The sequence below is a fragment of the Lissotriton helveticus genome, chromosome 6 (assembly GCF_964261635.1).
Source record: "Lissotriton helveticus chromosome 6, aLisHel1.1, whole genome shotgun sequence".
NCBI lineage: Eukaryota > Metazoa > Chordata > Amphibia > Caudata > Salamandridae > Lissotriton > Lissotriton helveticus.
In genome coordinates this window covers 1493124177-1493138686 of record NC_136067.1, presented here as the reverse complement: position 1 = coordinate 1493138686, position 14510 = coordinate 1493124177, and the positions used below count along the sequence as shown (strand labels likewise).

Below are 14510 nucleotides of genomic sequence, written 5' to 3'. Positions count from 1 at the left end.
GCCTCAGGGCGGTGAGGCTTGCTAGAGGGGTTACTTATCTATGCCACAGGTAGTGGTTTTTGGGCAGGGAGCACAGGGATGTGTACCATGTAAATATTTGAGTTGTCTGCACCAAAACAGTCAGCAATGGCAGTGTGCATGTTTGGTGGGGTGTCTCTGAAGGTGGCACAATACATGCTACAGCACTTAGAGACCCTCTCTCAGGTCACAAGGCACTTGGAACCAGTAGTACATTTTCAAAGGACCTGCACGTGGGCCAGACTGGTGCCTATTATGAAAACAAAGGTACAATTTTGGGAAAGTAACCTGATTGGCAGGGACCATGTGCGAAGTCGAAGTGCATCAGATGTTAGGCAAAATGTAGGGGGTTACCCATTCATAAAGGGGCACTTTCTGGTGCACACGGTCATCTCCATGATCTGCGAGTAACATGTCTGCCTCGCCCACTGCGGTGCGACCAGTATCAGTGTCATGTTGCTCGCTCTGCACTTGCTCAGCACTCTGTGCATCAGTGGTATCGGGGGGAAAGGCGTAAGCAAATGTCCTTGACCAATCTATCCATAGGGCATTCCCCAGTGTCCCCTCCTCGGGCTGCCTGGATGCGAAGTTTTGGCATTTTGCATTCTGGCGTGTGGCAAACAGGTCCACCGATGGTGTCCCCCACCTGTCGAACAGGTACCTTGTCTCCTGAGCATTGAGCTCCCACTCGTGGGATGCCGATGTCTGCCTGCTGAGCCAATCGGCTTGTATGTTGTCCTTCCCTGGTAGGTGTATGGCTAGCAGATCTATCTTGAGAGGGATGGTCCATCTCCATATCTCCTGCGCCAGCGTTGACAGCGGTGCTGTGTGCCCCCCTGCTTGTTGATGTAGAACATCGCAGTGGTGTGGTCTGTTTGTATCAATACCTTGTGTTTGTACAGTCTTGTTTGAAAGGACTTCAGTGCAAGGAAGAGTGTCTTCAGTACTAGGTAATTGATGTGCTTTGCCACATCTGTTGTCGTCCACAGTCCCCTCACCTTGAGCTCCTCCATGTGAGCGCCCCATCCCTTCAGGGAGGCGTCTGTGGTGATAGTCACTGTTGGCGTTGGGGGCGTTAGCGGCTTTCCCTTTGTTATGTTCTCCATGGTCCACCATGCCATCTCCTTCTGCACTGCGTGCGTTACAACCACTAGATCCTCCCAACCGCCTGTAGCTTGTGACCATTGTTCCTGTAGCCATTCTTGAATGGGTCTCATGTGGAGCCGTACATTTGGTACCAGGTGGATGCATGATGCCATCATGCCCATGATCTTGCTCGCAGTCCTCACTGTCCGAGCTTGTCCCTTTCGGTAGAGGCGAGTTTCCTTCACCAGCGCCCTCGCCCTCTTCTCGCTGGGGAACACCTTGCCCTGTAAGGTGTTGATCTGTGCCCCCAGGAAGATCTTCACTTGTTCCGGCTCCATTGATGATTTTTTCCAATGGATGGAGAACCCCAGGCTTATGAGCGTGCTCGTCACTGTCTGTGCGTGCTGCTTGCATTTCTGGTATGAGTTCGCTTTCACCAGCCAGTCGTCCAGGTAAGGGTATACGTGTATTCCTTGCCTTCGTAGGTGTGCTGCGACTGCTGCGAGGCACTTTGTGAAAACTCTTGGTGCTGATTTTAGTCCAAAGGCCAGTGTCGTGAACTGGTAGTGGCTTTCTCCAATGGTGAACCTGAGCATGTGTTTGTGCTTTCTGTTCATTGGGATGTGCAGGTAGGAGTCTTTGAGGTCTATTGTGACCATGAAGTCCCCGGTCTGCAATTGTGGGAGCACCTCTTGCAGGGAGGTTATTTTGAATTTTTGCGTTCTTATGAATTTGTTCAGGAACCGTAAGTCCAGAATGGGTCTCATTGTCTCGTCTACCTTTGGTACCAGGAAGTACGTTGAGTATATTCCTGTGTTTCTTTCCTTGAAGGGTACCCGTTCTAGAGTCTTAGCCTTAGACTGCTCGTATCCATGCTACTAGGATAGCTGGTCTAGGGCGTGTTAAGCCAGCTGTTATACCATCACATTACCCCTTGAACACCAAGTGAAAGGACACCACACAAGTTGTTATAAAAAATAAAGTATATTTATTTAGAACAGGACTACCCTGGCTCTTTATGAGACAGGGAGCTAAGCACACAACAAAACTCTTAAAGAATTACTGAAAGTCGCACAATTTACACAAATGCCCGAGGGGCACGAAAAACCATATACACAAGAAGTGGAATGCGAATTACTAGCAGGTAAGTAACTATTCTCATAGACTTTAGAAACGCTAGGCCTACAATACTAAACACTTAGATTAGGAGCAGGAGGCCTTTGGACGTCGTGTGCAGAGTGGGAACTCTCACGCGTAAGGCGGGAAAAAGTCTATGGAGGCTAGTAAAGACAAAGTTACTGTTCTCCGGCGAACCCGACTAGGTGGGTCGAAAACAAGAGTGGATCCGAACACTTAGGGTGTTGGACTATGCTGGAGCACCGGAGTACTCAGTTTACCTAGCCCAGGGGCTGCGGCTGCATAGGGTTCAAGTTGCGTCGGAAACCTCGTTGTCGAACCAGGAGCCTGAAGAAAAGAAGTTGCTGGCAGGCGGCCAGTGAAGAAGTTCGTGGAGATCCAAGCCGGGATCAGGGAAGAAGACCTGTAAGCAGAGGGGACCAAGTTCTGACTCACTAGCCAGTGATTAAGTGGGCACCAGAGTGGCACCGGACGAAGTCACCTCGACCAGGTGAGTGGGCGCTGCTGGGCTCTGCAGTTTCTCGGACCAGGAGGCGTTGTCGGCGACCAGGATGGAGGGGCGAGCTGTCCCACGAAGGTGTCTGCTGTCGACGTCGCTGGACCCAGGATTGGGGCAACAAGTCTTGGCAAATGCAAGCCCACGCGGTGGACCTAAAATAGAGTCTGGAGTGGACCAGGAGGGTCCTGGGTGCTCCTCTGTTGGAGGGGAGCAAGGGCCAGTCTGGAGCAACCAGACCAGCGGTGTTGGTCGTTTAAGTTAGTCGTCAGAGGGCCACTAGCCAACGGGCAAGTGACCGGGACAACGCGGTGAACAGCCAAGAGCAGAAGGGCCCCACGCAGATCTCGTGGATGCAGGGGGGCTGAACTTCGGTGCTGGAGCTGCTCAGGGTCGGGGCTTCTCTTACCCCAAAGCACTCAGTCGAGGGTCACTCGGTGGTCGTGCTGGACAAGCGTCGTGCAGTTCTGAAGATGGCCGGTCCCTCGAGGTCTCGTCGCACCCACGGATCACAGCTGGGCTGATGATGTAGGTTGAGGTCAGAGGTGCCAGGGAAGCCGGTTCTCGTCGTGCTGGAGCAGTCTTGATCCGGAGGAGAGACTTGCAGCAAACCGCGATGCTTGGTTGGTGCCTGCTGCTGCAGGGTGACTACTCCTTAGTCACAAGGGAGAAATCTTGAGAAGAGTCTTGAGTTCTTCGTGTAGAAGGTCGGTTGAGGGGTCAAAGATTGATCTAATTTGGAAGGGGGCCTGCTCCTACCTTTATCCTGCAAAAGGGGGCTGGCACGCGACTAAGTCCTGCCCTATGGGTGGGACCAGGAGGGGGGTGGTTACACCCCTCTCCTTTAGCGGGCTTTCCCCAGCTCAGGGTCTGGTGTGCCCCTGGAACTGGTTCAAGCCGGCATATGCACAGTGAGCACCGGGGTGCCACTTGCAGTCACCTTCCTGTAAAGCCCTGCCTACCTAGAATACACAAAACCCTGTCTGGGACGGTGCTGGCACCGCCCCTGGCAGGAAACCCTTTGTCCTTGCCTCCTGCTCTGGGAGGACTCCCAGCAGCAGGAGGGCAGACTTGTGTCTCGGTGGCAGCATCCATTTTGTGGAAGCTGAGGCTATGTCAGACTTTAACCGGGGTTACAGGTTACCAACATGTCGTGCCCCTCTAGAAGGGTGGAATGCTAACCCCATCGCCAGAATTGGCGAGGGGTTAGTATTCCAATTCGTATGACACCTTACTCGACATGTTTTGATAAAGCGATACCAGAGTTGGCATATAACCGCGAGGATTATAATGCACTTAAGAGTATATGGTATGCGTTATCATGGAAACGGCTACGGGATAGATCCCGAAAGCCGCAGACAGGCTCAGCTCATGCCAGAGCACCATCTCACACGATTCCAAGCACTCTGCCTTCAGGATTGTCAAGGCCTGCCATAGGAGTGACTGATAGGAGATCTGTGTGCCCATTTTAGGGTTAGATATAGGTATACTATATCTAAAGCAAAGGGTGATTACACCACCTTGCCCCAGCTGTCGTGCAGCCAGTTGTGTCAGATTTGGATGGCCAGCCAGGGGTGGCATAATACATGCTGCAGCCCCTGGTAGGCCCTGGGTACACCTATGACCTGGGTACCTAAGGTACACTGTACAGGGACTGATAAGGTGACTCAGTATCCAATTAGATATGTACCTAAGGTACATGGAATCCATTTTACAGAGAGAGCAGTAGGCCTGGGGCCCTGAATAGCAGGGTCCCAGGTCAACTAAGTCAGAAAACCAGCAAAACACCAGGCAAAAAGTTGGGGGCAACCATAGTCAGGGATCTACCTTCCTACACCCGTTCTATGGCCTGCTTCCGCAGGAGTTCCTTTGCCTCTTCCTGAAGACACTCTAGCTGCGTGCTTGCTAGTTGTTTTCTTTTTGGTTTTCTGCTTGTTGGCCTCCCCTCCAACTCTATGCAGTATCCGAATTGGATAATGTTGAGGATCCATTTGTCTGATGTGATTTCTCTCCACTCTCGTAGGTAAAATCTTAATCTTCCTCCCACTGGTGTCATGTGGTCGTAGGTGTCTAGTTTGTCTTGACCCATCTGTACGTGCTGCCCCCTGGGATCTTTTTTGTGGGCGGGCACACAGAGTTTTTTGAAGTCACTTAGAGGCGGGCTGCTGCCCCCCTCTTCTATTTTGTCCCCGTCCATTTCTCCCTCGAAAGGACTGGCCTCTTTGTTGGTACTGCCAGGACTGCTTCTGCTGACCATGCTGAGCCTGCGAGTCTGCCTGGTGCGTTTGCTGGAAAGCCTGGTGTGATGTACCTGGCTGGTTTCCGCCTCTCCCGCCGGGCCTCCGTGACGGGGTGCCCCTCTTGTTCCCTCTGAACTGCAATGCTCCCATGGATCTTGCTGTTTAGTTATCTTTTTTCAGTTGACTGAGCGCTTAATCAACTGTTGTTCCGACAAGCGTGTTGCCGTTGAACGGTGTGTTCAGGATGCTGTGTTGTACCTCCGGTTTGAAACCTGAGATCCTGAGCCAGGCGTGCCTCCTCTCCGTGACACCCATCATCATGAGCCTGCTGGCTGTGTCTGCCCCATCCAGGGCCGTCTTAAGGCAAGAATTTGCCGCGTTTTTTCCCTCTTCAACCAGCTTTTCGGCCTTCTGCCTGGCATCCTGGGGCAGGTCCTTCACCAACTGCCCCAGCCCCTCCATGATCTGGTACATGTGCCTGTTTATCAGTGCGTTGGAATTAGCCATGCGCCAGTGGGTCGCGGCATTCCGTTCGATCCTTCTGCCCACCAGATCAATCCTTTTGCTCTCCTTATCCAGTGGCGGGCCCGAGGTAGTGGGTACGTTAGCCCTCCTCCTTGCTGTGGCCGTGATAATGGAGTCTGCGGAGACCGTGCCCTGAATGTAGGCCGGGTCCTTTGTGGAATGTTTGTACTTCTTCTCAGTTCTGGGAGTTACTGCCTTGCATGTTGCGGGTTCCCTGAATGCTTCCTTCCCCTGAGCCAAGACGCTTTCGAGCATTGGAAGGAATTGGCTCCTCGTTTGTGTTGGGAGCAATGTTTCTAGAAGGAAGTCTGCTTTCTGCTTCTCTTCGTCGAGCTTGAGCTTGAAAGCTGCTGCGGCAGATTGCATCACCGAGTTGTAGGCCCCGATGTCGTCCGGCGGCGAGGGCCTCGAAGGGGAAGTGTCGACCACCTCCTCCGGGCTGTCGGTGTCGACATCTATGTAATCTACCTCCTGTAGGTCAGAGGGTGCCGACTCTGTGTCCGTCCTGCTTTCCTCTTCCTCCCCATAGTTGTAACTATCGTAGGGATTCTCGTACTCCTCCTGGTCGTCGATCACCTCGACGTCCTGGTCTTGTTCCTCGGCGACTTCGGCGATCTCATCTTCCTCCTCGACCGCCTCCAACACCGGTGGCTTGGTCTTGTGAGGGATCGTGAAGGCTTTCATCTTTGCGTCGAAATCTTTCTTCCACTGCATGATGATGTTCTACATTTCTGCCTCGAGGCGCCTTCTCTTCTTCTCCATCTCGGCCGCATGTTCCGCGTCGGATGGGTCGGCCGTTCTTTTCGGCGGATGGCTCGTCGCCGTGCCTTTCGGTTTTGAAGTTTGACGTCGAGCCGGATTTTGGGTCTCTGGTAGTCGTCGTCAGTTTTGGGTCTCTCCCTCGGCGTCGATCGATCCTTTGAGGACGATTTTCTACGTTTTCTGCTGATCAGCAGCTCTCGGCGCCGGGGACTCCTTCTCGGAGGATCCGCTGGGCCTGGGAGTAGTCGCGGACGCCGCCTTTTTTGGCGTCGGCGCTTTCGGGGTCTTGCCCTCGATTTTTCTAGACTCAGAGTCTCTCGGGTTCTTGGGGGCCGAAGAGTCTCCTACCTTGTCAGAAGTCTTCGTGTAATCGGTCTCTACGACCGTGTAGCGGTCGTCTTCGGCGGCAGCGTTGTCTTCTTCCTCGGAGGACATCCCCAGCTCGTAGAGTGACGGAGTCGGGGCCTTGCCCTGCAGGGTGGCGTGTGCTACCCTATGCCTCTCTCTCACACGAAGGGTCTTCGGGGCGAAGGCGGAACAGGCGTTGCAGTCTCCGCTTTCGTGGTTCACCGGTAGGCAAAGGTTGCATACCGGGTGCTGGTCCTTCTGCGCGTACTTGTGGTGGCAGTTACGGCAGAACTTGAACGGCGTGTTGTCCATCATAGAGCGTCCAGGGCCTCTCTGGTCGCGTGTTCGTCGACGGTCGTCGAGGATCTCGATGAAAAACGCCTTCTCCTTGCTGACTTTGTCGATGAAGTCCCCTGGAGTCTTCAGATGACTTTTCCTCGTCTTTTCTGTATTTTCTTTCTTCAAAAATGTCTGGAGCCCAAACGGGAACGATCCAGACCCGACCGCGGAAAAAAAGAATCTGAAGATGGCGCCCAAGAGTGGGAGCTTCCGCAGGAAGCATGCCGACGTCACCGGAAATACACCCAAGGGGGTGTGACGCCGACGCCCACCTGGGCAAAGAAGAAAAAAAAAACAAGAAAAAAAAACAAAGAAAAGACTACGAATCCGGACCCAACCACAAGACCCCGGAATAATGCACAGCATAGTGAATCCAGAAAGATTCACGCTGCAAAAGTAGGGGGTTACCCATTCATTAAGGGGCACTTTCTAACACTTCTTTTCATTTTGCCTGTAGAGTACTAGGTCCCTGTTATCCAGGTTCCAAGTACAAGTGTTCTTGACCTAAAACTGTACCACAATTAGCCCTTCAGGCCCCGTCCCGAGTAAATTGTACCTGGATACCTAGGGTATTAGGACAGAGGGTCCTCTGGGGACCCCCTGCATAGGCCATGCACAATGCCACTACAGCATTCATGGCCTGGTGCGGACAAAGTCAACATGCCAAATAGCACTGCCTAAGATATAGGTAGGTCACCCCTCTAGCAGGCCTTGCAGCGCTAAGGCAGGGTACACTATACAACAGGTGTGGGCATAGCTGCATGAGCAGATATGTCCTACAATATCCAAGTCCATTATTAGATATTGTGCCAGTGAAACCATAGAGAGTATATGGACCAGAAGCTCGACAATTCGAGTTCCCCAGCACAATGAAGGCTTTTCTGAACTCAGGGGTGTTTGGTACCAGGCTACTCTTTTCAATAAACCACACTGATGCCAGTGTGGGATTTATTAAACCATGTACGTAGAGGGCAACTCAGACGTGCCCCCTGAAAACCTATCAACCATGGTGTGGTCACAGACTGGTTGTTGGCAGCCTTCCACCACCAGACATGTTTCTGTACCCCTGGGTCGCGAGCCTTTGCTCCCTGGGACCAAAAACAATGCACATTCTGGGCAGAGGTGTCACACTTCCTCCCGAAGATGGGCACAGTGATTGAGAGGGAAGCTTCAAAGGTCTGTCGCCTTTGTACTGCGACCCTCTTCTCTATCCAAGACACTTGCAGTCTGAATCCAGAGTGTACCCCTCGCTGTGATCAGCGAGGTAAGTACTCCATTCATCCAAAGCCCCAGGGACTCCATGAGCTGAATCAATGGTGCCCTTACAACCCCCCTACAATCGCTACTTATCTCTGCTGTCATTGGTTTCCCTCCTGCAACCTATGGTGCAAAATTTGCAGCCAATTTGTCAGAAGCAAGTTCTCCATTGAATAGCACTGTGCGCCCTACGCTGTATTTGTACCCTGCAGCCGCCCCCCGTGCCACTGGTTGTGTATGTTTTCTGCTGCTGCTTTGTGGCCCAGTGCTTGCTCCAGCTCCCAAAGCTTGGCACCTGAAACCGATCTCACTACCAGCAAGCAACGTGGATTCAAGCACCGAAGTCGGCATTGAAACAAATTGGGCCTTACTCAGATTTTGACTTCTGCACCAGACCACCCCTGGGCCGCTGGTGGAGCAGTTTTGGTACTCTTCTTACCCTTGCTCCTTGCCGAACTTTGGTCGTGAAGACTGGAACTGCAAGTCATGAACTTATCTATATAACCAAATTGATTTCCTTCATAGGAGGACATTGAACTCTGAAAATTGCACTTTTGAATGTCTTAAGTATTTCTCCTGCAAAACGTATTTACCTTACTGCGAAGATCTTGGTCTTTAAATAAACTAAAACAAAGCTATTGAAAATTGGTGTCGATCTCCTTTTTGAGTCTTGTGTCCCTCATTGGTCAATGTTGTGCAATAACTGTCTTACACTCGCCTCAGTTAGGCCTAAGGCTGCCTGCCCACACTACCACTAATAAAGCGCTTTGGGTTTACACTGAGCCCTGTGCACTTCTGGACAAAATTTGGACTATGTGTGCACCATAACCACCTAGTGGCATACCATATACAAAGCAAGCTTCCTACAGAAGGTGAGCAAACAGATTTTTAAAAGAGGTACTACTTTGTAAATGTTTGGGAACTCTAGCTGTGATATGCACATTGTAATCAATGAAAATAATTTGCACCATTTTGAGACATTTTTTAAAACTAAAATCAGGAGACCAAATAAACTTGCCTGTCCTTCAAATGTTTGGCTTTTACTTGAGTAATCTGTCCACTGGAAAAATCGAATACCTCTTCACTCAGCAGTTTAAGAATGACCATGTTGTTTTGGCAAAGACTTTCACTGGTCCTGCTTGCTCCCACAATGTCACTAATGAAAGTTGGCCAGTGTTTGGGCCATTCCTGTTTCAGTATCTATAAAGCAAACAAGTATTCATTGAAAATTTCACCAGAAACAAAAAAAAGTGGTGTTGAGTAGCTAAATAGGCACAAGCATTAATTACATCTCAAAAGATTTTTCTCCCATTGAACCAGTTTATATTAGCAGCATGCACTGGAGCTCCAGGAGGTGAACCTTGAAATACAAGGTGCAGACTACTGCTCTCCCCATGTGGCTACTGAAGGCTTTTAGTAGGACCAACCACAATTTCATGCTTTCACCAAGAAGACTATGGATCAATGTAGGCCACAACACCAGGAGGGCAGTGATGCATTGTGTAAAGATTAAAGACCTATCCAAAGATGGTATTCACTACTTTCAAAGCAGCACATAAGACACTGGTCACAGGATGTTATCAGAGCAAATGCAGCGACATTTTATGACAATGGAAAAAGTCTGATAGTACTAGACTTTTAAAGTACTGTATGAATAAGGAAAATGCTACTTACCAGTATGCATCTGTTCTTGGCATGTAGAGCTGCAGAGTTGCACACTATGTATAGATTGCCACCTAGTGTTGGGCCCGGATGTTTGCAGTTTGTTTTGTTGTAGAAAAGTCTTTGGAAGTCACGGGATAGGTGACTCCTCCTTTGGATGATACTGCGCATGGGCATCGGCTCCATCCCCAGATTGTTTTTCGCCATTAGGGAAGTGATGGAGCTGTATAAGAGATAGTGATGTCTATGTGATATGTATCTAAGTAAGATAATACTGGAACAGATAAAGGTAGCCGGGGAGGCGGGTGGGCGTGTGCAACTCTGCAGCTTTACATGCCAAGAACAGATGCATACTGGTAAGTAGCATTTTCCGTTTGAGGCATATGAGCTACAGATTGCACACTATGCAAAGATTACATAGCAGATACCACACCTAGCGGCGACCACCAGTATCTGTTGCAGTTGTTTGAAACAGTTTTTAGTACAGCCTGGCCCACAGTGGCCTGTTTAGTTTGCACATCTACACAGTAGTGCTTTGTGAATGTGTGCGGTGTAGACCATGTAGCTGCTTTGCATATATCATCTAGGGGCATGTTCCCTAAGAATGCCATTGAAGCCCCTATCTTCCTGGTAGAATGGGCTTTTGGTGGGATTGTTAATGTACACTTGGCTTTTTGATAACATTTGCATACATTTAACAATCCACCTAGCGATCCCTGATTTTGATATGGGATTGCCTTTATGTGGCAGTGAGAAAGACAAAGTTGTTTTATCTTACGAAAAGCTGGTGTCCTTTCAATATAGTAAAGTAATGCTCTCTTGACATCTAAAGTGTGTAGAGCTCTTTCTGCGACTGTTTGAGGCTCCGAGAAAAATACGGGCAACTCAACAGATTGATTTAGATGAAATGGTGAAATGACTTTTGGAAGGAATTTTGGATTAGTACGAAGAACCACTTTGTTATGATGCATTTGTAGAAAGGGTTCTTGAATGGTAAATGCTTGTAGTTCACTAACCCTCCTGAGTGAAGTAATGGCTACTAGGAAAGCTACTTTCCAGGTTAAAAATTGCAATTCACATTTATGTAATGGTTCAAAGGGAGGTCCCATTAACCTTGTGAGAACCACATTTAAATTCCACACTGGTGCAGGTGGTGTTCTGGGAGGAATTATTCTTTTGAGTCCTTCCATGAAAGCTTTAATAGCTGGTACTCTAAAGAGAGATAGATGTTGCCTATTTTGCAAGTATGCCGCAATGGCTGCAAGGTGTAACCTAATAGACGTGTAGGCTAAATTACACTTTTGAAGGTGTAATAAATATCCGATGATATGTTTAATAGACACGTCTAAATGATTAATTTGGTTGTTTTGGCAGTATATGACAAACCTTTTCCACTCAGCAGCATAACATGCTCTAGTAGTGGGGCGTCTAGCTTCCTTGATAAAGTTCATACATTCTGGGGGAAGGTTGAGGTAAGCAAACTATGACCTCAGGAGCCAGATCGCTAGGTTGAGCTGAGCTGGGTCCGGGTGTCTGATCTCTCCATGGTTCTGCATTAATAGGCGTGGAGATAGGTTTAGTTTTTGGTGTAGTACTACAGACATTTGTAACCTCATGGGGTACCACGGTTGTCTGGCCCAAGTTGGAGCAATTAGGATGAGCGTTAGGGACTGTTGCTGTAGCTTGCGTACCACTAATGGTAGTGGGAGAGGAGGAAAAGCGTACGCAAATAGTTTTGACCAGTTCATCCATATCGCATTGCCTTTGGACAATGGGTGTGGGTATCTGGCGGCAAAGTTTGGGCATTTTGCGTTTGTGGGTGGCAAAGAGGTCTATTGGCGGTTGTCCCTACATTTGAAAGAACAGATGAAGAACTTGTGGATGAAGTTCCGACTCGTGGATTTGCTGTGTTTGTCGACTTAGCAGATCTGCCTTAGTGTTTTGTACTCCTGGGACGTGTTGGGCTAATAGGAAGATCTTTAGTGGTATAGCCCATCTCCATATCTGCTGTGCTAACAGAGCTGCAGAGTGTGTGTGCCTCCTTGCTTGTTTATGTAGTACATAGCTGTCATATTGTCTGTGCGGACTAAGAGCTTTGCCTGACACTTGAGTTTGAAAAGCTTTTAGGGCTAGAAACACAGCTAGCAACTCTAAGTGGTTGATGTGGAGTAGCTTTTGTTGCGGTGTCCACCTGCCATGCATGGGTTGATGCAGTAGGTGAGCTCCCCAGCCGGAGAGCGATGCGTCCGCTGTCATGAATATTTAACTGGCTCTAGAAACGGTCTCCCTTTGGAAAGGTTTTTGGTGTTCCACCATTGCAGAGAACGATGAGTCCGACCCCCTACCAACACTAGGTCTGTCAGTTGACCTTGAGCCTGGTTCCATTGTCGTGCTAGGCCCTCTTGCAGTGGACACATTTGCAATCTTGCATGAGGTACTATAAATATGCAAGATACCATCATTCCTATGAGCTGCATGAACACTCAAGCTGGCAGCGAGTGTTGCAGTTTGAATTTTGTTATGAGAGTTTGTACACTTGTTATCCAGGCTGGAGAGGGATAAGCTAGTGTAAGTTGGGTGTTTATTGTAGCGCCGAGATACTGTTCTATGTGTGAGGGTTGTAGATGTGACTTGGTGTGATTTACTGTGAATCCTAGGTCGTGAAGCAGTTGAATGGTAGCATGCGTGTGTTGTACACACTGGCTGTATAAGGTGGCTTTTATGAGCCAGTCGTCCAGATACGGGAAGACATGAATATGTTGTCTTCTTAAGTGTGCTGCTACTACTGCTAGGCATTTGGTAAACACCCTTGACGCTGTTGTGACTCCGAATGGGAGCACTTTGAACTGGTAGTGCTGCCCGTCTAGCACAAATCTGAGATATTTTCTGTGCGCTGCGTGAATGGAAATATGAAAGTAGGAGTCCTTGAGATCTAGAGTGACAAGGAAGTCGTTTAGTACCAGTAGTGGAAGGACCTGTTGGAGTGTGACCATATGGAAATGGTCCGACTATGTAAATGTTTAGCGGTCTGAGGTCTAGGATGGGTCTTAGAGATCCGTCTTTTTTGGTATTAGGAAATATAGCGAGTATACTCCTTTGTTTTTCTGATGCTCTAGAACTGTTTCTATTGCATTTTTCTGCAGGAGGGATGTTACCTCTTGTCTGAGCAATGTTAAATGTTCCTGTGACATTGGATGCTGCCTGGGTGGTATGTTTGGGGGGGTAGACTTTAGTTCCAGACAGTAACCTGATTGAATTATTTGTAACACCCACCTGTCTGATGTGATGTTTCCCCATGCTGGCAGCTATTGTTTGAGTCTTCCCCAGACAGGAGTGGAATGGGACGGGGGAAGGGGAAGGGAGTCATTGGGCAGGGGTAGAGGGGGGGGGGAGGTATTTTTACCTCTGCCCTTGTTATGGTTACCCCTGTAACCACCCCTTTGGTAGCCCTTGTCGTAAGTGGACTGTGTGGGGGCTTTGTATGAGGTAGAAGCTGTGTCTGAGGAATATCCTCTAGTGGCACCTCTAAAGGATGAGCGAATAAATGAACGTCTGGGAGCCTGCGACTGCAGGGCTCCCATAGATTTGGCGGTGTCTGTATGTTTCTTAATTTTTTAAAGAGATACATCGACATTGGGTCCGAATAAGTGTTGCTCATCAAACGGTTGATTAAGAATGGCACTTTGTACCTCGGGTTTGAAACTTGATATACGTAGCCAGGCGTGTCTGCGTAGTAAAACGCTGGTGTTACCAGCCCTAGACGCAGTATCTGCTGCATCCAGGGCACACCTAACTGAGGTGTTTGTAATGTTTTTACCCTCTTGGATGAGTTTGTTAGCTCTATCCTTGTACCCGTCAGGGAGGTGTCTCATTAGTGACTAACTCGTCATAATGTGCCCTATCATATCTGGCTAACAATGCCTGTGTATTGGCAATACGCTACATGTTTGCTGCTTGAGACGCAGTTCTTTTCCCTGATGCGTCAAGTAACTTAGACTGTTTATCTGGTGGTGCGGCATCACCCGATGTTTGCGAGTTTGCTCTCTTGCGTGTGTTGGAAACTGCAAGTGAGTCTAGTGGTACCCTTAATGTATGCCGGGTCTGAAGGGGCAGCTTTATATTTTTTCTCTATACGAGGGTTAATGACCAGAGTTCTGACTGGGTCTTTGAAGACTTCAGAAGCGTGCTTAATCACTCCCTTAAGCACTGGTAAAATGGATGTGGACCTTTGTGCATTATCAAAGGTATCCATTAGGAAGTCTTCCTCTACAGGGTCTGTATGCATGTCTACACCAGGATATTGTGCAGCCCTGTGTATTAATTCGTTAAACCCTATAGTGTCTTCTGGTGGGGAAGGCCTTGAGGGGTACAAGTCATCCTGAAGGACATTTGGGACATCTGGGTGGTACAATCATCCCATGGGTCAGGTGATCCTGTAGGCGTGGCTGGATCAGGTATGTTACCCCCCGTATCATCAGAGCTATCATCCCTGTTGTCATCATCTTGTACTATAGGAGGACGCTGGGGAATGCTGTGGTATGGGAGCATGTGGAGATAGCATACGTGGAGGAGAAGAGGAAGGCAGTCTTAAAGGCGAGGTAGCCATGTCCTTCTCTGCATGCGGCGCTGAAGCTGGTTTG

The 14510-nt window shown here is 49.2% G+C and overlaps 1 protein-coding gene across 2 annotated transcripts in view; it reads right to left on the bottom strand.

Annotated features, from left to right (window-relative positions):
- The window catches only part of XPO1 (exportin 1), a 960241-nt gene that overhangs the window by 643360 nt on the left and 302371 nt on the right, over positions 1 to 14510 (bottom strand). For both annotated transcript variants that reach the window (XR_013596235.1, XM_078649290.1), the window contains exon 7: positions 9227 to 9408. Coding sequence is in view for 1 of the 2 variants with exons in the window: in XM_078649290.1 (XP_078505416.1) it covers positions 9227 to 9408 (182 nt within the window). In the remaining variant the exon portion in view is untranslated. The remainder of the gene's footprint in view (positions 1 to 9226; positions 9409 to 14510) is intronic.